The 23,770-nt window shown below is 39.0% G+C and overlaps 1 protein-coding gene across 2 annotated transcripts in view; it reads right to left on the minus strand.

The window, feature by feature from the left end:
* Nucleotides 1–417: 417 nt before the first annotated feature.
* Nucleotides 418–23,770, minus strand: part of LOC127419952 (myosin-binding protein H-like) — a 38,211-nt gene continuing 14,858 nt past the window's right edge. Inside the window, exons 10-14 of one of the 2 annotated variants that reach the window (XM_051661809.1) lie at nucleotides 22,657–22,816; nucleotides 20,051–20,220; nucleotides 4,997–5,183; nucleotides 4,710–4,758; nucleotides 418–1,381 (exon numbers count right to left, since the gene is read on the minus strand). In XM_051661809.1, the coding sequence (XP_051517769.1) occupies nucleotides 4,724–4,758; nucleotides 4,997–5,183; nucleotides 20,051–20,220; nucleotides 22,657–22,816 (552 nt within the window). In that variant the 3' untranslated portion in view covers nucleotides 418–1,381; nucleotides 4,710–4,723. The remainder of the gene's footprint in view (nucleotides 1,382–4,709; nucleotides 4,759–4,996; nucleotides 5,184–20,050; nucleotides 20,221–22,656; nucleotides 22,817–23,770) is intronic. The other variant, XM_051661810.1, reaches the window with a different exon arrangement.

Below are 23,770 nucleotides of genomic sequence, written 5' to 3' on the forward strand. Positions count from 1 at the left end.
CAAAAATCTAAATTTGCCTATTGGGAACAATGATGAATAACTCTGAAATTACCGGAGTGCTGATGCTGTATTAAACCTTATTGTATGCCATGTTAACGCGTAAATGTTTTGTTTTATTTATGGACTGAGTATGTTTAGAAAGCTTCCCATGACATCCACAGCAGTTAAAAAGCATGCACCTATGTCTATTACTAGTAATTCTTGTCATACATTTTGTTACCATGAACAACCAGTTTCATCTACATTTGCTATGAGATGTAAAAATTCTCTCTTTTCAGAACCTCTAATGGACAGGGAGCAACACAACTTCCCTTTTATTCAACCACATTGCTGATTAATCTGAAACAGAGCAGTTAAAATCAGCAATGTTTTCACATGATATTCAGAAAGTTAAAATGGTCTGCTTCAAAATACTTTATGAAAACAAAAATTGTCACAGATATTTTTATTTATTTATTTATTTTTTTACTGCAAGCACAAGAGCACTTCCAAGGATCAAATCTAAAATGTTATAAATCAGAGCCTACACCCTGTAGTAACCATTTGTGCAGTAGTATATACAATTGCAAAAAACAAAAAAAAAATAAATAAATAAATAAAATAGTGGGTTTATTCTTTTATTGAAAACACCCAATAACAAGACAGACTAAGAAAGAAAAAAAATAGGTACCAATAAGTAATGTGACATTTAAAATACATGCAAGAAATAAAAAATGATATATAGGCTTGCTCACTCCTCTTTGCCCTTATTGTATTGTGGCTTTTGATCAAAAAAAAAAAAAAAAATAGTAACTCTGAATTATTTTATAGTTACCAAGTTGGTAACTCTATTTCTTATATTTTATTAGAAGTGATCACAGATGGGGCCTGGGTAGCTCAGCGTTTATTGATGCTGGCTACCACCCCTGGGGTCACGGGTTCGAATCCAGGGCATGCTGAGTGACTCCAGACAGGTCTCCTAAGCAACCAAATTGGCCCGGTTGCTAAGGAGGGTAGAGTCACATGGGGTAACCTCCTCGTGGGTGCTATAATGTGTGATTCTCGCTCTCGGTTGGGCGTGTGGTGAGTTGTGCACGGATGCCGCAGAGAACAGCGTGGGCCTCCACACACACTACGTCTCCACGGTAACACGCTCAACAAGCCACGTGATAAGATGCGCGGATTGACGGTCTCAGATGTGAAGGCAACTGAGATTCGTCCTCCGCCACCCGGATTGAGGCGAGTCACTACGCCACCACGAGGACTTAGAGCGCATTGGGAATTGGGCATTCCAAATTGGAGAGAAAAGAAAAAGAAAAAAAAAGAAGTGATCACAGAGGCAAGGTTGTGCCTAAGATTATGGTACACACTTCAACTCATCTTTCAGCACCACTGTAAGCATCTAGAACAGGAGACGAAAGAGAGAGAAAGACATGTCAGACAACAGAAAACTCCATTACCCAGTATGCTTCTGTTAAACTACACCACATGAAGCTCACAGGGTGTGGCTACTTACACTAGAATATTATTGTCTATCATAGTATCACATAGATAATAAATACTGCATCAAAGCTTGACAAGTCACCTGGTGATAAATATTATTTTGATGTATGACTGATATTAGATTTTATATTATTATTTTTTATATTTCGACCTAGTTTCCTGCTGATCCTCACCAGACATGAAAAGGGGGAAAACAATTTGAAATCATAACATCATTCTTCTATAATTTTCAAAAATAAGGATAGCCGAGTAATCGCAATAGGCAAAATAACAGCTTTACTTACTTAACACCTTAGCAAATGTCAAGGAACCACCCAGAACACCCCAGAAACTCTTTATAAACCACTCTGAACACTTTCGCAAACACTGGGGAAGTTATCAAGCAAACTCCAACTTTGTGGTGGTGAATTTCGCATTGACAAGCACTACTCACATTTTATTAAGAAAATGTAAAAATCTAGTTGCATTCTTAATTATTAATTAACCAAGTTTAAAATGGTATAAACCTGTCCTTTTCTTTAAAATTCCTAAAGGTGTCTAAAGGTTCCTTTTAGGTGTTTCTTGGAATTTCAAGTGCTTGGAAACCACAGATGAGGTTTTAGATTTTGTTAATTTTTTTTTTTTTTTTTTTTTTTTTGTGGGTCTTCCCGGAAGCTATGCTTTGAGGTAATGTGGACATGTGGTACTGTGAAATGTTTGGCCCTGTGCAGCGTACTGTGTAGGCCTGTTAGGCTACAGTTTCATTTTTAGCACACACAGTCACACTAGGCTCATCGAGTGGAAGCAGCTGCATTCTCACTGCTTGCAGTGCCCTCCATGTTCAGGAGGTCTTGAAGGGGTAAACAGCTGCCATCACATATCAGAGACTCCCAAAGCACAAAATGTACAAACAGAGACCTGCGATGATGCTTCTTCAGATTGCACCGTTGACTGTCTGTGTCAAGTCAAAATGCTAGAATACTAGATGTGTGAATTCAGTCTATCCAGTCCACCATGATGAGAAATATTGAACCGACATATACTGAAAATGTACTGAACAGAGATATGTTTATTTCAGTTATGACAACTCTTGGTATGGGTTTTAAAGTTTTATAAAGGATATGACAGGCTAGTAGGTTTGGTCTTGGTGGACTAGATCTGAAATGAAGAGTTTCATGGCTGAACTTATAATCATTAACAATTGAGTACTGTGATATCTAAACAGAGAAAAAGACTAAGGTAAGTACAGAATAAAAGAACCAAGCAAGTTTTATTTCTTTTACCATGAATCTAACATTGTAAAAAAATAAATGTGTGAAACCATAACAGGGATATCACTTACTGTTAACTATTATTTTAAGCTTGTGCTGCTCATTTCTTTTGAAGGACATCTGAGTAGTGAAAATTTCAAACCATCCTAGAGGCATAGTGTGCATTCAACAGGATTTACAGACCCTTTAAAGTTACTACATAACAGACTTGCTTTTGAAGTACATCTAAAATTGTGGGAGCAGCCTTTCAGTACATAAGTGTGTGAACTTCATGACCCTACAATACATTTTATTTTTAGAGTAACAAAAATTATGTGCGCTATAGCTCAATCTGGGATAGGTTCTTCGATCACTTGTTTAGAACAGGGGTTTTCAAATTGGGGTCTGTGAACCCCCGTATAAAAATGAACATTTAGAGAATTTTAATTGCATTTGTACTTGTGTTGTTTCTTTTTAGGGAGTGTCTCCTCACCACTGTCGGCTTCATCTTGCAATATTTTCATTAACCTTGTGTGACCCTGCTTCCTTGTGCATGGACATTGTGTTGTGTTTTCACTATACGCTATGCATAATTTAATTTAATTTAAACCAACTGATCTCAGTTCAGGACACTTTGTGCTGTCAGTAAAGGGTTAAACTTTTGATGCATTGAGTCATGTGACAAAACAACATGGCGCCGATCACAGCAGAGTTTGTCTTTGGGAGAAATGTCAACAAAACAACATGTGGTAAGAAACCTAGTAAAGTTTTTACATACAAAAAACCTTTTTGTATGATTTATCACGAAAGCCCTGCTGCCAAACACAGTGTACACCAATGTATACTATAGCAAAAAAAAATTCCCTTAGAAATCCTATATTTACTGTGCATTATCACATCAATGGGTTCATCCAAAAGCTGAAAATGTTGCTTTTTTAGAGGCTTTATATGGAGTTAGGATGAAAATCAGGTGCATACTGTTCTGAGACCAGTGCAGACAGACAGCACACTGGAGGTTAAGTCATTCACTAAATAGGGAGCATCCTTAATGTCTCCATGCAGCTAAGTGCATTCAATTTCAAGCTGCAGATGATGTTTGGACCACTCGACATGTTTGGCAGACATGGTGCAAAGTTAATCAGTACACAGATTCAGAATTTATAATGTATAATTTTATTTTAACATGGTTGTCAGTGACGATGCTGGCCATTACTTTGAATCAGAATTAATTATGCAAATTTCTGATTGGTAAAATGCTTCAGCACTGGCTATCACTAGTTTGTTTAACAGTGCAAAGAGAGAACATTGTAAGTTTGTTGCCAAAGTAGAAAAAAAAAACAAAAAAAAAAAACACTGCAACATAAAAGTCAAATCAAGTCTTATTTGTGCTTTTCCCAATACACAATTTTTCAAAGCAGCTTTACAGAAAACCAGCTGCAATGTCTGTAACATCTTAAAAACATGAATAACCAACACTCCTAGAAACATAATAAACAATTTGATAAAAAAAAAAAAAAGACTTTCTATAGCTTGGTTTTATTTAAATTTTCACAACTTCCTGCACAGTCCTGCTGTCCCCAAATGAGGACATCTATTTTTAAGGAAACTACTTGCTCTTAAAAGCATGTTTATTAGGTGCTACTTGTTACAAATCAAAAAGGAAAATGGAAAATGCACGGGTCTAAGAAGCATATAGATGCTTTGGAACAATATTATGTAAAAAGTGACAAACAAATAATTTTGAATTGAAAAATTCCTCTTCAGGTGTATACATGTAACATTACTCTGATAGTGGGTGGGAACAAAGATACATAGACAACTCAATAGAAAATAAAAATGTATAAAGTAATAAAATAAATATTAACCAGATAATTTTATTAAAAAACATATTTTGGCTTTATTTATTTATTTATTTTTGTACTATGACAATATAAAAGCCAATTATATAATTGTATAAGTACAATGTCCAATAAAATAGATTTTGTTGAATTTACTGACCTGTGCAAATCAGTTTATTTCTTCTCTTTATCATCCTGGATGATCACCTCTGGTAAAAGAGAAAGACTAAAAATCTCAGTATATCCCATTACCCATACATACTGTACAGTGCACACATACGCATACATTTATACATGTCATTTAAAACCAACTCAAATGATCACAGTCAGTGCACAAAATGCTTGTTTACTTTTCTTCTACAGGATAAACACCTTTTAAGGATCAGTGTCTCAATAATCAGATTAAAATGAACTACTAAGGCAAGGGGGAAATGATCCTGTACTTACGTTTGACCTCAAGCTTGCAGGCAACTGTAGCTTCACCAAGGGCATTCTTGGCCCTGCAAGTATAGACACCTCCATCAAAGCTGCATGGTTTGCGGATTTCAAGTGAGCACACTCCCTGGTTGTTGATCTGCCTATATTTGGGATCATCCCCTATAATCATCTGATTCTTCAGCCACTCGATCTTGGGCTACAGACAAAGTACAGATCAAAAAAGTAAGTCATTTTAAAACTGATGTGGCCACAAACAGGGTCAATAAGTCATCAATATTGGTACTGTTAAACACACTTTAAACATTAGCATTTCAACCTTCTCAATTATGTCTATTAAATTACAAGGGCTGTGAATCAATTTATAATTATTTTAATAATTAATAACATTTTTCTGTGATTAACTGTGATTAATGATGGTACATGTTACATTAAAAAACATAAAAACATAAGCATACATTTACTTTATAGCTTGTCTCAAAGAACATGCAGGAAATGGATCAGTCATCATTTATTTTAATTATTTAAATATAAACATGTTAAAATGTTCAGATTTTTCTTTTGTTTTTTTTTGTTGTTTTTTTTTGTTTTTTGTTAGATAGTTAAATATTTATATATATAAATATTTGGTACAAGTATATGTAAATAGTATATGCCATAAAATCAGTGGCCATTCTGTAATTAAAAGTTGGGCAAAATCTTCTGCCATTTTCCATTCTACTTTTTTAATCATAGGATCAAATGGGCAGATTCAATTTATATCAATATTTATTGGCAAGATAAACTTAAGTGTGCATTGCTGATGCATTATTAGACATTGTACACAGAGATACAAAACAAATTAAATGCTGAAGTTCAATTTGCTATAGTGTAAAATCTCAAAACAACTATTTTCTCTGGCTGTGTTCAGTCGCCATGGCGCACATGCTGAGTCTCTCTTGCTCGGTTTCGCTTTTGATACTGGTTCAGATGACAGTGAGTGAGCATTTTCAAGTGATGCGAAGAGATACGGCTGCTTGCCCATATCTCTCCCACACCTGGCTCACCACTTGCAGTTGAAGTCTCCGTTCTCGGAAACCCTTGTAAAGCTGCCCCCGTGTTTACTATGCCCAGGACATGTGTCGATTTATGCCAATCACAGGAAGTAAGGGAAAACAATAGTGAAGTTTCAGGAAGTATATGTATACTGCATTTTAACGTGTTAATTTAACTATTAATCGCAGAAATGAATGCGTTAAATTTCCCAGCATTATAAATGACATACAATTACATTTTAATACAATTATATTGGTTTTGAAACAGAAACCATAGAAAGAGAAACTGTGAAATAATATATGGATGATAAACTGTAAGAGATTAATTAGATCCACAGTAACGTTGGCAACTACTGTCACTCAAGCTGTTCCCAACTCCAGTGCTAATGCTCCTTAGCCTCACTGAATTTATCCTTGACACACACTTAGAGGTAACATTTTCCTTAAATAAAACTTCACATGTCTCAGTCCCTGAATTTCTACCCATTTAAGCTCCATCAACTGAAACAGCATGTTACTATATCACATAGGTCAAGTTTAAAAAGAAGCATTTTTAAATTATGACTGAAGTAGCCATATGCTATGATTTCCCACTGCTCCATTGATAACTTCCAAGAAAAGATAAACAGTTGTTGAGAGCTCCCCTGGGATCCAGTCGCTTCTGTTGTAAAAGTTTGTGTGAAAATTGTTTTCAGAATACCAGCATTGCTGGTCACCAGCTTTCGTTTATGTTTTGGATGCTGGTATGTTTGTTTAGGATTCTTCAGTAACTTAATCAGCAAGCATCTCTTGGTCAGTCAGTTTTTTTAAAAGAACATGATGGGCGATCACCATTTTTGTTTTTTGCTGGTGCTCGACATTCTAGTCGACATACTAAAATTGGTTGGTAAAACTGGTGATTGTGTTTTTATACTATGTGTTTTATCCTTTAATGTGGTTTGTTTTAACCTAGATGTTGTACAGCACTTTGGCCAACTGTTGTTGTTTTTAAATGTGCTTTAAAAAATAAATGTGACTGGGAGATCACGTGACCCTTCGGCGGCAATGCACGTATAGTTTCTTGGCTCCGCTCTCTTAGCCAAAACTATACAAAATCCTGTGGTTAAATTTGGAACATTCGTCGTCATTCTCATTATGAATATCTCTACAACTAAAGATGCTCGGAAAAGGGAGGTCAAGCACTCTCCAACTAAGAAACAATTCAAAGATTCCACCATCTCCAGAGAGGAGCTCGACACTGCTATTGCTAAAGGTATCAAGTTAGCTCTGGAGGAACAACAACACACCCTGGATACAATTGTGGCCTCTGCAGTCAGAGAAGCGATCGATTCGATCCCGACTCCTGCTTTACAGGGACTGCATGTAGACATAAGAAAGACTAATGAGTCTGTCAAAGACCTGAACGCTGAACTTGAAAAGTTAGCCATAACTGTAAAATGGACACAGGACCGCATAGACTCCACGCAGGCGGCACGAGAGGACAGACATTCTTTCTCAAACCTGAAGAAACAGCTGGATCTTCTCACTGATAAGATGACAGACATTGAGGACAGGAGTAGGATAAATAACGTACGGCTTGTAGGCTTACCAGAGAATGCAGTGGGCTCCGATACAGCCGGTTTCCTTAGGGCTAACCTCTCCAGGTGTATTCCATCCTTGAAGGGTCGAGATATCAAGATCGATCAGCCCCATCGCATGTATGGTGGGAGAGACAAAAATCCTGAACGGCCGCGCACTCTGATTTTTTGGGTTCTGAGATGGCAAGACAGGACCGCTATCCTTAAGGGCGCGTGACAGGCATACCCCATCAAACACATCCCCAACAATGTCACCCTTTTATTTTTTCCTGATTTCAGTTCGATTACAACCGCGAGGCGTAAGAGCTTTAGCCAAGTTATGAAGAAGATGACAGCTATGGGCCTGCATCTTTTTCTAATCTACCCATGGTTAAGCTGCAGCACAATGGTGAGGCATTGATGTTTGATTCCCCTCAAAAAGCGGAGGATTTCATTGGCTCGTTGTCCCTGAAGAGTTCTTATGCTGCAGCCGTTCAAAGTACTAACAAGGGCTCGGCTGTCGAACCCAGATCCCCGGCTTGCTGAAGAGAATACAAGAATAAGCATCATGCAGATATTTGTGTTGCAGAGGACAGCGATACTGCGGATATGGAAGCCTGTTAAGCTAGCTCGTAAAACAACTACACCTGTTCGATGCGGGCGACCACTGGGCGTTCGTGAGATCTTTTTGGGATGTCAGAGAATGTTTAAGAGGACTAATATTGGCTGTGGGGGAGTACCTGGGACCAGTGCTCGAATTGAGGGGGGGCTGGGGGGATCTGGGACCCCCATAAGGCATTAGGGACCCCCCATAAGAAGTAAAAAATAGACTTAGGAGGGTCCCCAAGATACTTATATTTTAGTAATAATAATAATGACAAATCTGATTAAATTCATGCAGTGGATACGGTAATTTTTGTGAATTATTTACAATAATTTATATCAAGTTTGTTTATAGGCTAGTTGTCATGTCTCTTTAAAATGTAAACGACCCGCCCCACATCTAAAGATCGCTAAGTGCATGAGATCGTTAACATGACTTGCTTGGCGCCGCTCCAGTGAAGCTAACTTTAGCTAAAAAATGGAGAATAATAAACCTCCACTTGCAGTCGTGAAAAGAAAGCTTCTTACTGACTTTTTTGAGGGGTAATTTTCTCTCTATATATATCTTTCTACTATATCTATCCACTTCATATCGGGGCTTTTGTATTCCTTGCATAAATTTGAAACATTTAGGCTTACTCATTTTTCATTATTAATAGGCCTGGTTCTAAGGGGGTGCTAGAGATCATGGTGAAGATGAGTTACAGTCTTTTAGTGGTTATAAAGGGGGCACCCGTTGTGCGCTTTCTATGCTATATATAATCCATTCAGAATTTTTATAAAACTTGTTTTTCATGCTGCTAAGAGGAGGACCAACGGCCACGTACACACTGCAAATTTTTGGGAATTACATCCGCATATAAATGCGGGATTCACTCTTGAAATAGCAATGACTGACATATTGATAACCATAGCATTGTTTGTTCCTGAATAAAGCAGACTTTTTGACTGAAATGTTTGAATCGTCTGCTGACTGACTCAGATAGGACCACAGAGAGATCCCAAGAGGGAATCAGGTGTGGTCTAGGAAGATTCAACCTCCTCACACCCTTGAGGAACCTGTTGATCAGGTCGCACTGTCGTGAGGGCCTCCCGTCCAGTGTGTCATGGTAAGCTGCTATGGCAGCCACGTACACTTTCAGGGTAGAGGGAGATGCTGAAAGTCTCTCCAGCCCTTCCTGAAGGAAAGACAGCACAGACCCAACGGTGCGTCTCTGTGGGTCTTCCCCACGGGAAGACCACCAGTTTGCGAAGAGACGTCACTTAAAGTCATACAGCCACCTCGTAGAGTGATCGTGCTTACCACCGATAGGTCTTCCGCGTCCCGTCCAGGAGCCAGATGTGGAGACTCCAGAGGTCTGGCCGTGGGTGCTGGAGCATGCCCTGCCCCTGAGTGAAAAGGACCTGCCTCAGGGGAATGCGCCAGAGAGGTGCTGCTACCAGGAGCATCAGATCTGAGAACCAAGTCCGGTTGGGTCAGTACGGCACAACAAACAGGACTTGCTGCTCGTCCTCCCTGACTTTGCACAGAGTCTGTACAATGAGGCTCACTGGAGGAGATGTATACCTGCACAGCCCCCGAGGCCAGCTGTGCGCCAAGGCACCCATGCCGAGGGGAGCCTCGGACAGGGAGTACCAAAGGGGGCAGTGAGAGAACTTTTGGGAGGCGAACAGGTCTACCTGTGCCTCCCCAAATCTCTCCCAAATCAGCTGGACTACGTGGGGGTGGAGTCCCCACTCCCCACAGAACATTACCTGCCATGAGAGCACGTCCGCTGCATGGATGAGGATGCCCGGAAGGTGAGTTGCTCGCAGAGACTTCAACGTCTGTTGACTCCAGAGGAGAAGGCAGTGGGCGAGTTACGACATGCGACGCGAGCGTACGCCGCCATGGCGGTTTATGTATGCTACAGTCGCTGTGTTGTCGGTCCGGACCAAAATATGCTTGCCCTGAATCAACAGCCGAAGCCTCTGCAGGGCCAGCAATACCACCAGCAACTCTAAGCAGTTGATGCTCTGCCAAAGGAGTCGGAGCCCCAGAGCCCCGAGACTACCTGCCCATTGCACACGGCGCCCCAGCCCAAGTTCGAGGCGTCTGTCATGACCACGACATGCCTTGAGACCTGCTCTAGGGGAACACCTTCCCGTAGAAACGCCAGGTCCAACCAAGAGCTGAAAGTCTGACGGCAATGTGGCATGATGGTCACATGCCGGGTGCCGTGGCACCATGCCCACCTCAGGACTCGAGTTTGTAGCCAGTGGTGAAGCTGATGGGAGGATGGCATATGTCCCAGGAGCCTCTTAAATTGTTTCACTGGCACCGCTACCTTCTACCTGAAGGTCTTCAGGCAGGTCAGCAGTGACTGACCACATTTGGTCATAAGACGTGCCTTGAGAGTGACCGAGTCCAACTCCATGCCGAGAAAAGGGATGCTCTGCACAGGGGAGCTTGCTTTTCTCCCAGTTGACCTGAAGCCCAAGTTGGTCGAGGTGCTGAAGCACAAGGTCCCTGTGCGCACACAATAGATCTCGCGAGTGAGCTAGGATTAGCCAGTCGTCGAGATAATTGAGAATGTGAATGCCCTTCTTCCTCAGCGGGGCCAGGGCAGCCTCTGCGACCTTGGTGAAGATGCGAGGGGACAGGGACAGACCAAAGGGGAGGACTTTGTACTGGTATGCTTGTCCCTCGAAGGCAAACCAAAGAAAGGGTCTGTGACAAGGAAGGATCAATACGTGAAAGTACACGTCCTTCAGGTCGATGGCCGCGAACCAATCCTGATGTCGTACTGATGCCAGGATGCGCTTCTGTGTTAACATCTTGAACAGAAGCCTGTATAAGGCTTTGTTCAAAGCATGCAGATCCAAGATTGGGTGCGACCCTCCCCCTCTCTTGGGCATGATAAAATAAGGGCTTTAAAAGCCCTTGCACAACTCAAAGAAGGGTGGCAACCTCCGCACGGGGGACGGAGACAGGGGCGGGCGAACAACCCCAGAGACCAGCACACTTACCTGTTTGCTGGTTGTCTCTTGACGGAGAATGAGGGAACGGGAGGTACACGCATTCGCCTGATTGACCGGAAAGACTTCCAGCACCTGGCTGTCATGAGTGCACTGACCCAGGGAATGAGGAAACTGCTGCGACTAAAAGCTAATCCTCATCGCGAGCCGTGAACGACACATTAAATCCACCCTGAGGCGGACCGCCTGTATCGCTCGACAGTTCTTCTGGATAGAACGAGCATGCTGGGGGATGGGAGGTCCGCGGGAGTTGAGCTGGCAGAAACGCTCCCATATCCACATCCAGATTCCCCGTGGTGCTTGCCGACCCCTCCGGCTGAGCATCAGCCCAGGATGGAGCGGGTTGGAGAGCAGCCACAGTGGCTCCTTGCTTCAAGGTGAAGGAAGTGATCCACGACCGCAACCCATCTGATGGGCACGTTCTCGCAATGAGAACATAACCTTTCCATGAAAGCTGCCTCAGAGTGCTGGCGCCCCAAGCACTTGAGACAGATTTCATGGCTGTCCGGAGGGGAGAGATAACAGCCACATCCAGTAGCGCAAACGCAGAAGGACATCTTTAAAAAGACGCCAAGCGGTTGCACGAGCTCTTTTAGAAGGAAATATACTCTTTTGAATATACTCTTTTAGCACCCGCAGACTCAGCCGCCAAAGCGCCCAGGGGAAGCACAACACTTGACCGAGCGAGGGTGACCGTTGATATGCGCAGTAAAATCCAGTAGCGTAATCGAAAGGTGAGAGGACGAACACAAGAATGCATTCGGCTCCGAAGAAAAAATCTGAATGAGTGGTGCGCGCCATCTCCTTTTATACCCGTATGTCCGTGGGCAGAGAGTGGCATGCAAATTCCACTCGCCAATTCTCATTGGCCTTTTCTATTTTAAGCATAGGTGATTGGGGCTCACAAGATCGAACCCCTAGTGTCACTACATCGAAACAACGTCGAGTGAGTGACAGACAGGGTACTACAACCTACATATGACTGTCACATTTGTAACACTGCTTCTCCGGGTACTTTTCATCATATGTTTTGGGAATGACCAGTTATCTCACATCTTTGGGTTCATGTAAATTCTGTTCTGCCATTTTTGCTTGATATTTTTTACATCCCTAATCCAGGTCTTTGTCTTCTAAATGATGACTCTGATTTGTATTTAAGTTTAATCTAGAAGAAAATCTTATTTGCTGGGTTTACATCCATGAAAAATTCAATTATACAAAATTGGTTCACACCCGGCATTTGTACAAGATTTTATTGGACTCTCAGTTTTCTAAATGTATCTATAAATCTGGAATGCACTACAATCCTACAACTGTAGAGGCCTAGAATTCCCTTTCTTTTAAGATACTGGACATTTTAAAGGATCTGCACTAGAAATGTTTTTCCTCTGATGCTGTTTTGTATGTGCCTGCCACGGACTCTAGCACAGTTATTTTATTTGATTTATATATATATATTTATTTTATTTCCTCCCCCATGTCTTTGGATCTAGATTTGTATCTTCATGCGTGTTTATTGTTTTGCTGTGTTTTGCTTGTATCAAAATAGTAATACAAATTTGATCACATAAAATACATAAAAATAATAATAAATAGTAATAACAGAAATGTGTGTGACTGACTGGTTAGTTTATCCTCATTTTGGGTAATGCCAAACCTTTACAATGAGAAATGTAGGAGTGAAAGGGGCCAAGTTGTAACAATACAATCATGCCCTAACTTGGATAAAATGAACATGTCCACTGCAAGAACTCGCTGATCCAGTCTAATACTTGTTGACTTCCACAAACTGGCAATATTGAAATTACATTAGAACATGTTCCGTGCCAGTTAATGGGCAAATGTAGCAGCTTTTAAGAAGGTTTAGAAGCATTTTACCATTCTTCAAAAGTGGCTGCAAATACTATACTCATCCTGTTGAGGACAAAATTATTGTCTTTTTATGAATTAGCCTACATCATAGTGCTCTACTATCTTTGAGGGTTTTAAGTTTTCAACTGCATCCAACGATCAAAGTCAATACACCCTGGACATGCCTGGAAATAACGGACAGTGAGCCCCATCATAGTAAGCATTAATAAGCAAGGATTTTGGAGTGTCCAAGAAGGCTACATCAGGATCTGCATTCAGCTCTGGTCTGCATCTATCTCAGCTGTTCTCGAAATTTGATTCTCCACCCCCCTCCTTGGGAATGACAGGCTAGCATAAGACGGTCTACCAGCTGGCTTCAGTGGTCAGCAGGAATGGCCAACAGTGCTGTGCTTTTTCTACCTTATGACTACAGCTATCCAATTCAGATATGTGTATAATGAAGCAGTCTATTTATTAAGTTTGAATCCAAGAACGTTTGGATCTCTTGATACTAGCATTAGGATTATTTACAGCTGTCATTTAATTACGATGATACCCTTCATAAGTATGTTTGTAGTAACACATCAGCTAATTATGGACTTCAAACATGTAGCTACTGGACGTTCTTCATTCTCAACAATAGAAAATGTTGAAGGCTTATAAATAAAGGCAAATACCAAATAATTAAACAATGCTACTTAAAAGGTTAGTTCACCCAAAAATGAAAATTCTGTCAGAATTTATTCACTGTCATGCCATCACAGGTGTGTATGACTTTCTTTCTTCAGCAGAACACATTTGAAAAAAAAAAAAGTGGATGGTGATACAACCTATGAAGCTCCAAAAAGAATAGACAGTCAGTATAAATGACATCCATACGACTCCAGTGGTTAAATTAATGTCTTCTAAAGCGAAATGATTGTGTTTGGTGCGAAAAAGATAAATATTTCAAGGACAATAGTTCAAGAACAATATTTAAGTACTTTTTAACAATAAATCATCGCTTCCAGTCAGCATCGGTACGTGCATGTGATATAATCACATTGGCATTTTCACACGAAAACAGACACACGCAGGGCTTGACATTAACACCCACCAATCAAATGGGTTTGGGGGTAACTCTGTCACCCTTACTAGCCACTTTGGCGGGTGGCTGCAGACGAAGAAAATTAAGCAGTAAATAGTAAATAGTATAGCAGTAAATTTAGTGAGGCGAATGAAGTGTTCTTTCGCGCAAACTGACACAGCGCACATTAGTGTGCTCCAGAAATAAAGCCAGAGCTCAGCGCAGAGCAAAACTTGTGTGATTCAGTCGCGCTTATCGTGCCATCCGGTAGAGACCACAAAACTAATGTGATGCATTTGAATTCAACTGAGAGAAGTCGAACCTCTCAAACTGCCAGACAGCCCTGACATTAAACAGCACTGATGAGGTAAAGAGAAAACAGTGTGAGACAACATCGATTACAAGGTTTTTAAAATACACATCATCATCCAAACTAAAATGTTTTAATGCAGTAACACTAACTGGTGCCTGTTATAGATGCACATTAAATCAATTAGGGTGAATATACTGCATATATATAAGACTTAATTTATTGATATTATTCTGTCATAATTTTCTCACTCCATTTATGGAAAAAGGTGCAATGAAAGTTAATGGTGGCTGTGTTTAATCAATCTAACATCTCTTTTTGTACTCAATGCAATTATTACCATGAAAGTTGTAGTTAAAGGTTTAGGCTATTAATATTTGTATATTAATATACAAATACTACAGTTTATTTTTTAAGAAAGACTATCTACATTAGCCTAACCACAGTAATAATGTGGAGCCATCCACGGTCTGAATGTTGCTTTATTACAAATGCTACTGTTACAAAATGCTAAACCCAATGGTAAGGTTTTATGAAGGCAAGTACAATTTAGAATGGTAAAGGGACATCAATTTGACAGAGGGACAATATGGACTTCCATGGACAAATAGACAAATTATTGACAGTTTTCCTCCTGTTCTATCCTTCTACTGTTCTAACTGGCCATGTTTGCCTTCAGATATAAAGGTGACTTAAATCATTAGGCCTGCATCCTGCTGAACTCAAATCATTCTCCTTCAAATAAAATGTCCAAAGAAATGCATGCAGTTGCAGTCTCCAGTTACCTTTATCAGTTTTTGTGGGGCAGAGGACTTTGGCTAGTGAAAACGCTGAGTGGCTAGTGACTATGGAATACCACTAGCCACAGTGGCCGATGACGCAAAAAGTTAATTTCAAGCCCTGGACGCATGTGCGACACACTCGGAAGAGCAGCGCTGTTTACAACTGAGTAGAAGAAACGCTGTACAGAAGGTCCGTTGGTTTTTGGTTTAGATCTGCATTTGTTCGTTTACTCAAAATGGGGCATTTGTGTGCTCATCCTGGATGTCTCAACCGAGAGAAAAACGTGAAATAACACTGGCATAATACCAATGTGAATATGTCGCATGAGACCTCGTGAACTCCCCTCTGTGAAGGAGCGTACTGCTACTGACTGGAAGCGATGATTTATAGTTAAAAAGTACTTAAATATTCACTTTAGAAAACATTAATTAAACCAGTGGAGTTGTATGGATGACATTTATGCTGAATGTCTTATTTTTGGAGCTTCAAAAGTCAAATCACCATCCACTTGCATTTTAAGGACCTACTGAGCTGAGATATTTTTCTGTGTTTCTGTAAGTGTTTCCTGCTGAAGAAAGAAAGTCATACACATCTGGGATGGCATGAGGGTGAGTAAATGATGAGAGAATTTTCATTTATGGGTGAACTATCCCTTTAATAACTTTCAAGTTCCCAAGTCCCAGTGGCTCTATCAAAAGACAACTGCACATAAATTATTTTAAGATCAGTCATGAAACCGTATATGGTGCAAGCTGATAGGTCCTTTGAACATGTAATCTGTTAGGCCAAGATGGATAGGTTAATTGGCTAATATTTAAATTGCCTGAGTTTCACTGCAGTGTGTCACAAGAGATTTCTCTCTGAAACCTTTCTCCTCCCAAGCATCACTTGTATAGATTTTATTTTACAGTTTTATTTACTGAATTGAAAGGGTGTTCACACAGACAGCAATTAGTATCCAAATGTAGCATAAAGTAAGCTTCACTGTCTGCATTCCCATTGGTAGTCTCTGTATAGCATCACTGGACATTTGCATAAAGTTGGTCACTGCTCAACTTTGTTGATTCACCAACTGCCTCTGATCTCTTGTTGGCTGAAATCACTGGTGGTTGGCAGTATCAATATTGTCAATATTGCTAGTTGGCAGCATCCAGCTATAGCATGAGGCAGATCATGTGAGCTTCACTGTTTCCTCTCCAACTGTTAGTCACCATATTGCTTAGCTGCTCATTTGCATAAAGTTGAATTCTGCTCAGTTTTGTTGGATTTCCAAACAAGAGTGGTGCTAGGGATGGGCTACCGGGACTTAACCCCCAAATGTTTTTATCAATTTGTAGTGATGTAGGATCGGAGTAGCCCGGCAGAAGGAAATTAAAAAGAATCAACACAGAATTACAGCAAGATGGCCTATAATTCCGGGAAATACCTCCTAAGCATTAAGAAGCCAGGAATGCGAACTGGCGCCAAGGAGTCTGAACTGACCTGCATCTGGCCAGTGTGGCTGTCACAAAACAAGAGAGGGTGTCCAGGAAAACCCAACCTTTTTACCCCAAAATTCCTCAATGCAATAAATTTGAAGACTCTGCCAAAGATGGTACATTGAAGTCTGAAGCAACCCTGTGCAAATGAGATGAAATGCACAGCTGCCTAATGTTAACTGCCTTGAAAACAAAGACAGTTCTGTGGACTCACCAAGATTCCTTCTCAGTCCATGTTGTATATCAGGAATGCCCTGAATGTTAATGATCATTACATGACTTAAAGACCTTATTCTTCTTAAGAAACCCCCAGAGTTGGCCATGGAAATCTAAGACACTCTTTTGTCCTTCAATTTAACCAATTTGACACACTTAAAATGAGACAGTTCCTGTGTCACATGCTAAAACTCTGTACGAGATGAGGACATCTCATCTTAATGCAGGAACTTTGACACAATCGCAAAACTAAATTTTCTTGGGTTTTAACAATAAATATACATGTATTATGAGCTATTACACTATAAAAAGACTCCATTGTCTCATCATTCTACACTTCTGAACGTATTTTAATTTTAATATGCTAAGATGCCTCACATGATACCTGACTGTGGTTAGAATCATAGAATGCATTATGCTGACCTTGTGCATATATGATGCTCAATTATACAAAGTATAATAATGTATATTCAAATGTTAATGTGTAGTCAAGTAACCATAAACGGAAAATATGTCATGTTTCATATGTAAATGCTTGCCCATTTATGTAGAGAATGTTGATGTTAACAGATGTCATGTCTCTTACACCGATTTCATTATATAAAATGTATGATTAAAACATGTACTTTTTTAAGCAGAAACCTTTTAAAACAAAGACTCATCAATCACCTTCAGATGGAGGTTCAGAGAGATGATCACATGGTATCAGAAAAGATACTTCTGATTGGCTCAAGACACCTTTGGGGTGCAGACAACCTAAACAGTACAAAGCCTCCCCACCTTGGACAAACACCCTCTGCTCCTCTTCTTCTGCTCGTCTTCCTCATTTGCCCTCATGGCTCTTAGTCTTCTTCAGCTGGCTTTGCTTTGGTGCCCCTCTGCCTAAGTTCTGCACAAGTTCAGGAAAACTTGGAAAACTCGGAACGCAAAGTTCTGAAAAGAGTTCTCTTTTCTGCGCTACGACTCACACACGTGATGGGGAAGGCCACGAATCGTCACTCCAGCAACAAACTGTACACAATCTTAACAGAGGTCCAAAACATCGACGGAACAACCAGAACTTTCTACATAGAGCCAATGAACCAAAGCAACGCAAGGAAATGCAAGTACATCTCCAAACTTTCAATGAAAGTGCTGCTGTCTCTTTAATATAATTTGAGCAACCCAATTGCAAACTGAGTTAGATTAAATGAAGTATCGAATGGTTCTCAAGGCATTGTCTATAGACTCCATGAAGTTCAATTTTCTCTGTACAGATCATTTCCATTCACCTTCTGTTATAGCTCACTTACCAACCTGTTTATGTTTGTCTATGTGTTAGTTTGTTTTATGTTGTTGATTAGAAATAAAGTCTTGTTTGTATTCAAAACTAATTTGACTGTGGTATATTTTGATAAATAATCTCGTCACTTGATTTTTAAAAGATTGTGCTCTGAAGCTTGAACCATATCTAAACATATTTGTGATATTTTTTTTCAATAAGCCATGAGAATAGTATTACTCCAATAAGTGAATTAATCATAATTCCCTTATTAAGCTAATTCCTTTCATAGAAATTGTGAGCAGATACAACAAACCTGTTGTATTACGATTTTAATGGTGGAGAATTTTATTCAGATTTCTAATCTGATCATTTGTCATTTATCCTACATATTAATGGTTGAGTAAGCGACAGTTTAATTAAAATTTCCTACAGTGATGTCAAAAGTACTAGTGCTTCGATATCAAGTTACACTAAAATATAAAAGTATTTTTATATTAAGTAACATATATAAATGAATGATAACAGTCTTTCTGCAGTATCGATAATGCCAAATACAGACTCAGTTCAGTACCCAGTCTTGATGGCGGCTGCTTACCAGCATTAATGCATATGTGTGTGCACAGAAGAAGAGTGCTTGCGACTCATGATTGCGGCTGTGTGTGAATGGTCAAAATGCCTGTCTTGGTTAGATATAAGAAACTGTGTTGAGTTGGTCCATCCAGATGTAGGAAGAACCAAATATGTAGATATATAACTCTGGAAAAATATATACAGATGTGCTTGAGGAATTTGCTTTAAGTCAAGGGCCAGGGCCTTTGCATTTTTTGCAAAACTCTTATTACGACACAACGCTATGAAGTTGCAAACTTTGGCAAAGCTAGCAGCTATTTTTTGCCTATTTACCACCTGCTATCTTCTAAACTTAACCCTTTGGAGAGAGAGCATACCTTTAGTCATTGTTGTAATTGTATGTGTAATTAGTTCTTATGTACAATTATTATGTTTTATTTGTGTTGAGAGGATTTTGGACACTAGGATAAATTATCTTTGTAATGCTATAACTTTTGATTGCTTTGTCGTATCAACACAACATTTTACTCAGTTACAGGAGACACGATTGGGAACAAAACAAAGTTTTTGGAGCTACATTATTTACACCCTGAGATATATAATGTCAAATCAGAAAATAAGAAAAAAAAATTTTTTTTTAATTTTTCAGCAGTTTCTTATAAACGTATTATTTATATCAAATTTCTCATAACCTATACAATTAAAACATTAAAAAGTTTTCTTTACAGTGAAACCAAATAATTGACCCTCTTTGGTTTTTTGTAGTTATAAGCCGTTAATTTTTAGTATGCCACTGAAACAGGAAACCTTTAAAAACACCTTCACAGCTAAAGGGTTAAAACACTCTACAAATCAATAATAGGCAATAAAACTGTCAGTTGTACACAATGTCAAACATCAAACTATGGAAAGCCGTAAGGGACAAAAATATAGATTTTTTAAAATCACGTCTTAAGGTAAAAAGTGTTAAAAGCATGCAATGTATCTGAGCATATCTGATGCTGAGACAAAAGTTAGTGAGACCTTTTAGATTTAGTTTCAGTAATATTTAAATATTTACTCTATAAATGACACCTCACAGATGTAACATTTAAGCTTTTATTTTAAAGTTTATTTTATTTTGATATGCGATATTCCATCAAAAGATGGCCCCATATGAGCCGCCACTTTTTCCAACGTTCTAGATTGCTCATGTTCTTTGAACACAATTAAATGTAAGACCATTTAATTGGTGTAAATGGTCTTACACCAATTATGCTTACCAAGCGTTAAAAAGAGAGCACTGCACCAAGTAGGCAAAAGACAGATAATTCATACCTTTGGACTGCCCCGGACTGCACACAGTAGCTTAGTGGTGTAGCCCACAGTGGCAGCTCTGTCGTTGAGTGCTGCTGTGAACTTGGGAGCCTCACTGTAATCGTGCTCCTTGTACTCTGGTGGTTTGTAGACAATACCTACAGGACAGGAGACAACAACCTCAGCCGGGACTGACAGTTGTGTGGAGGGTATAGCTGTTACGACGACATGTGTAATTAAGACAGCCTAGAACAAAGTTTGCTCATCAGCGGAAAAAATATATAAATTATGCTGCATTCCATTCAACTTGGAAAGACGAAGTTTACAACTTCCTACTAGGAAAAGTGCAATAGTTCCACCTTGGAAACTCATGGGGAAATCCACAACTCAGATTTTACCGTGATGTCGATGTATGACATCACGCAAACACGTCGGCACCCAGAAAGATTTACAAATTTATTGATAAACAAAATTTTCTGCAAATAAGAAGCAGCTATGAGTCAAAGTTCTTCCATTACATAATAATAAAACTTGTTTAGCAAATGTTTGCAGAAAAAGTAAAATACAAAAAATTATATTCTCTTTTGATAATGGTACACCTGTAGAACAATCGCTAGCATTAAGGAGACATGTCTGTTGTTGATCGGACATGTGCTAAGCTAACGGGAGTTGAACAGATTTGTTTGCTTATACGTCATCTTCCAAGCATCATGCAATGGAATGCCTTTATGGTCAGCGATCAAGATATCCAATCAGAATATCCCATATCTGATGCTGAATGGAACGTAGCATTATACAGTTAAGGGCTGAACAGTAAGTATTTTTTTGTTCTGGCCGAGTCGGGCCAGTAGTTCAGATTTGTACTTTTCCTACCATTATTTTAACTGGCCTCATCATCAAATAAATTCATTTCGTTTTTAGAAACATATGTTTAAATGTGTCTGACATTTGTATATGTATATTGGCATTTTTCATTATACATTATTCAATGTAAACATTAAAAGTTCTTTATCAAAATTCTATTTTTAATTATTTATGATATTTAATTCATTTTAAGTCATTCAAATTAAAACAATTTATCATTTTTAACAACTAGTAACTTATATATCTAAGACTATCACAACTTATTCTCACAACTGTGACAAAACTCGCGCTAGTCAGCTATATAACCTTACCTTGTTGACATACCGTATGTAGATAATCAGCAAAATTCGTATACAAAAATGTTCAAAACAACACAGAAAACCATATGTTTAAGTTTGCAAGGTGTAAAAAATCACGTACATGATCAACAAAGGCAAGACTAATTATCAACGCTACATTGGTGATTTGTTAAGTGACAGTTCATGCAACGTGCCTGAAATTCTATCCTTTTCTATGCAATCCTTATTGTTGAGCTCTGTTTACAGTTACATTCAGCAAAGACCGTGTTCTGCCTTTTGTGCCTGCAGAATGCTTTTGCAATTACAGCTCAGGATGAGAGTTTACAACAGGCTGGAAGTGAAGTAGCATATTTGTTAAAACCACACTTAGGTCAGTGCTGTGAACCACCTCTGGGTGTAACAGTTAACTGATCCTTGAACTTCATTTAAATGACGAGGGTCGACTGACACATCTTGCCAAATTATTGTCACTTTGTTGTCGTGCCACCACTTCAGCATAATCCATGTTAAGCAGATCTTGTGTACCTTCTTATGTGAAGAATGAGAACTGACATTAGCACTCAAGATAGAGCCAAGTGTTATCTGTTCACAAGGTGGAAACATTTAGTACTTGCTTTCAATTTTTAGTGCCAACAAAAGGGATTCACATTTTTTACATGCTTTCAGCAAAATGTATGTATTTGTTTACAGAGAAGTATTAAAAAAAAATAAAAAAAAAAGACTAAAAAGTGACCAGGTCCAACAAAAGTTATTTTGTGCATGTGGAATCATTCTTTTTCACAAGCACAGCTCTCCTGAATCAGTCCAGTTTACAACTGAGCCATTGTGCTAATGAAGGAGACAACTAAATTATTATTAGCTATGCTTCCATCCAAGTTGCACAATTAATTTGTGTGAAAAATCAGAATACCGCAAATACCGCAATTTGTGAAAATTCAGAATACTGCAAATACCGCAATTTGAAAAGAAAGCTGTGTTTTCATCCCATGTGTTTATCACTTCCAGGGAAGTCTTAGCCACTGGGACTCTTTTATTACATTTAATATATATATTAAATGGGGGGTGTACTTGCTTATTTTGATTATTGGGGGGTTACCTCCCTCATCCCCCTGGGAATCTACATCCCTGGCCACAGGTATGTTGCTTGGCAACCGTAAGTAGACTACAGTTAGGTTAATTAACTATATTACTTGTTTATTGTATAAATTTGTTTATTGTGATGGTTATGATTAATAAATGCAATTACTTATCACACTTTCTTTCATCCTATTGCCATCATTTTATAAAAGCAATATGCCACTCAAAGCTGTGTTACAATAATTTTACCGAGGTTACGCCATGTAACAGATGGCCTCTCATGATCTATTGCTTTTAATTTACTTTTCTTCAGAGGTTAAGTTGATTTTCCATCACTTCAGTCTTCAGGTTGAATTAAAACTGAAAAAAATTGGGAAGTGACCTCACCTGTTTTTTGAATATGTGCAACTTCTTTTGTTACAGCAGCAGCCTCACTGATCCCAACCTTGTTTTCAGCAAAAACTCTAAAGGTATACACATTTCCCATAATAAGGTCAGAGACTGTAGCGTTTAGCCTGTGGTAGTGTTCCAGAACTGTGAACCATTCCTGCCAAACACAACAATACTATTAACATAAACCAATTCATCCAATTCATCAGTACTTTCACAATGCTTGAATAGAAAATGTGGAGTAGCTGTCAGGATAGTGATAAAGAAAGGAATGTGCAGATGTTTTTAGTTACAGGAAAATATGAGTTACATAAGTTAATATGATTGCTGTATACTCATTGATCAGTAGAATACAGCACATCTAACATACAAAATACAATACACATGTGAGCATTAAACAGCTGCATACATTATACCACTTCTCAATAGTTATGTAAAAACAGAACAGGGAGATAATTTCATAGTCACAATAATTTAAAGGTTTTATGACATGAGGGATAAAATTTTTCTTGATCTTTTGACATATGAGGTCATTGTACTATAAAAAATATACTGTAAGTTTCAGAACTGAAAACTTCCTCCTTAATTTAAAAATAACATTTATTTAAACCAAACTGCAAATGGTCTCCTTTGGAATTTGTGGAACTTGTGACGTTATGAGGACCAAATACTGTACATCTGCATATGACTGCCTCTTCAGCATGACATCAATGCCTATTTTTCCATCATTGTACCCTTGGCCCCGCCCACTGGTGCTCAGTCAGTCACACAGGTGAAGAGGAGAGAGATGGGCCTGTCATGAAAGATTCATCTACGCCAAACTGGACTTACACAGGACATTTAAATTTTGGATTGGATTTAAATGTTTTTCTACATAAATGTGAACAGCTTTTAAAAGATGCAACGTCAAATTATAACTCCAAAAAAGATCACCCATTGTGTTTCATTCAGCTGTGCTGTCTTGCTGTTGTACTGTTTTGAAGGCATCCTAGACCATTTTTGCACCCATCTGTGCTAGTTTTAATCTTTTGTAAACATCGATAGGTCGATGGACTTTGATAGTTTTGATGCGTTTCTGGCAATGTGCAGTGCGTTTTAAGAGCAGTACAAG

The sequence above is a fragment of the Myxocyprinus asiaticus genome, chromosome 29 (genome assembly GCF_019703515.2).
Source record: "Myxocyprinus asiaticus isolate MX2 ecotype Aquarium Trade chromosome 29, UBuf_Myxa_2, whole genome shotgun sequence".
Classification (NCBI taxonomy): Eukaryota; Metazoa; Chordata; class Actinopteri; order Cypriniformes; family Catostomidae; genus Myxocyprinus; species Myxocyprinus asiaticus.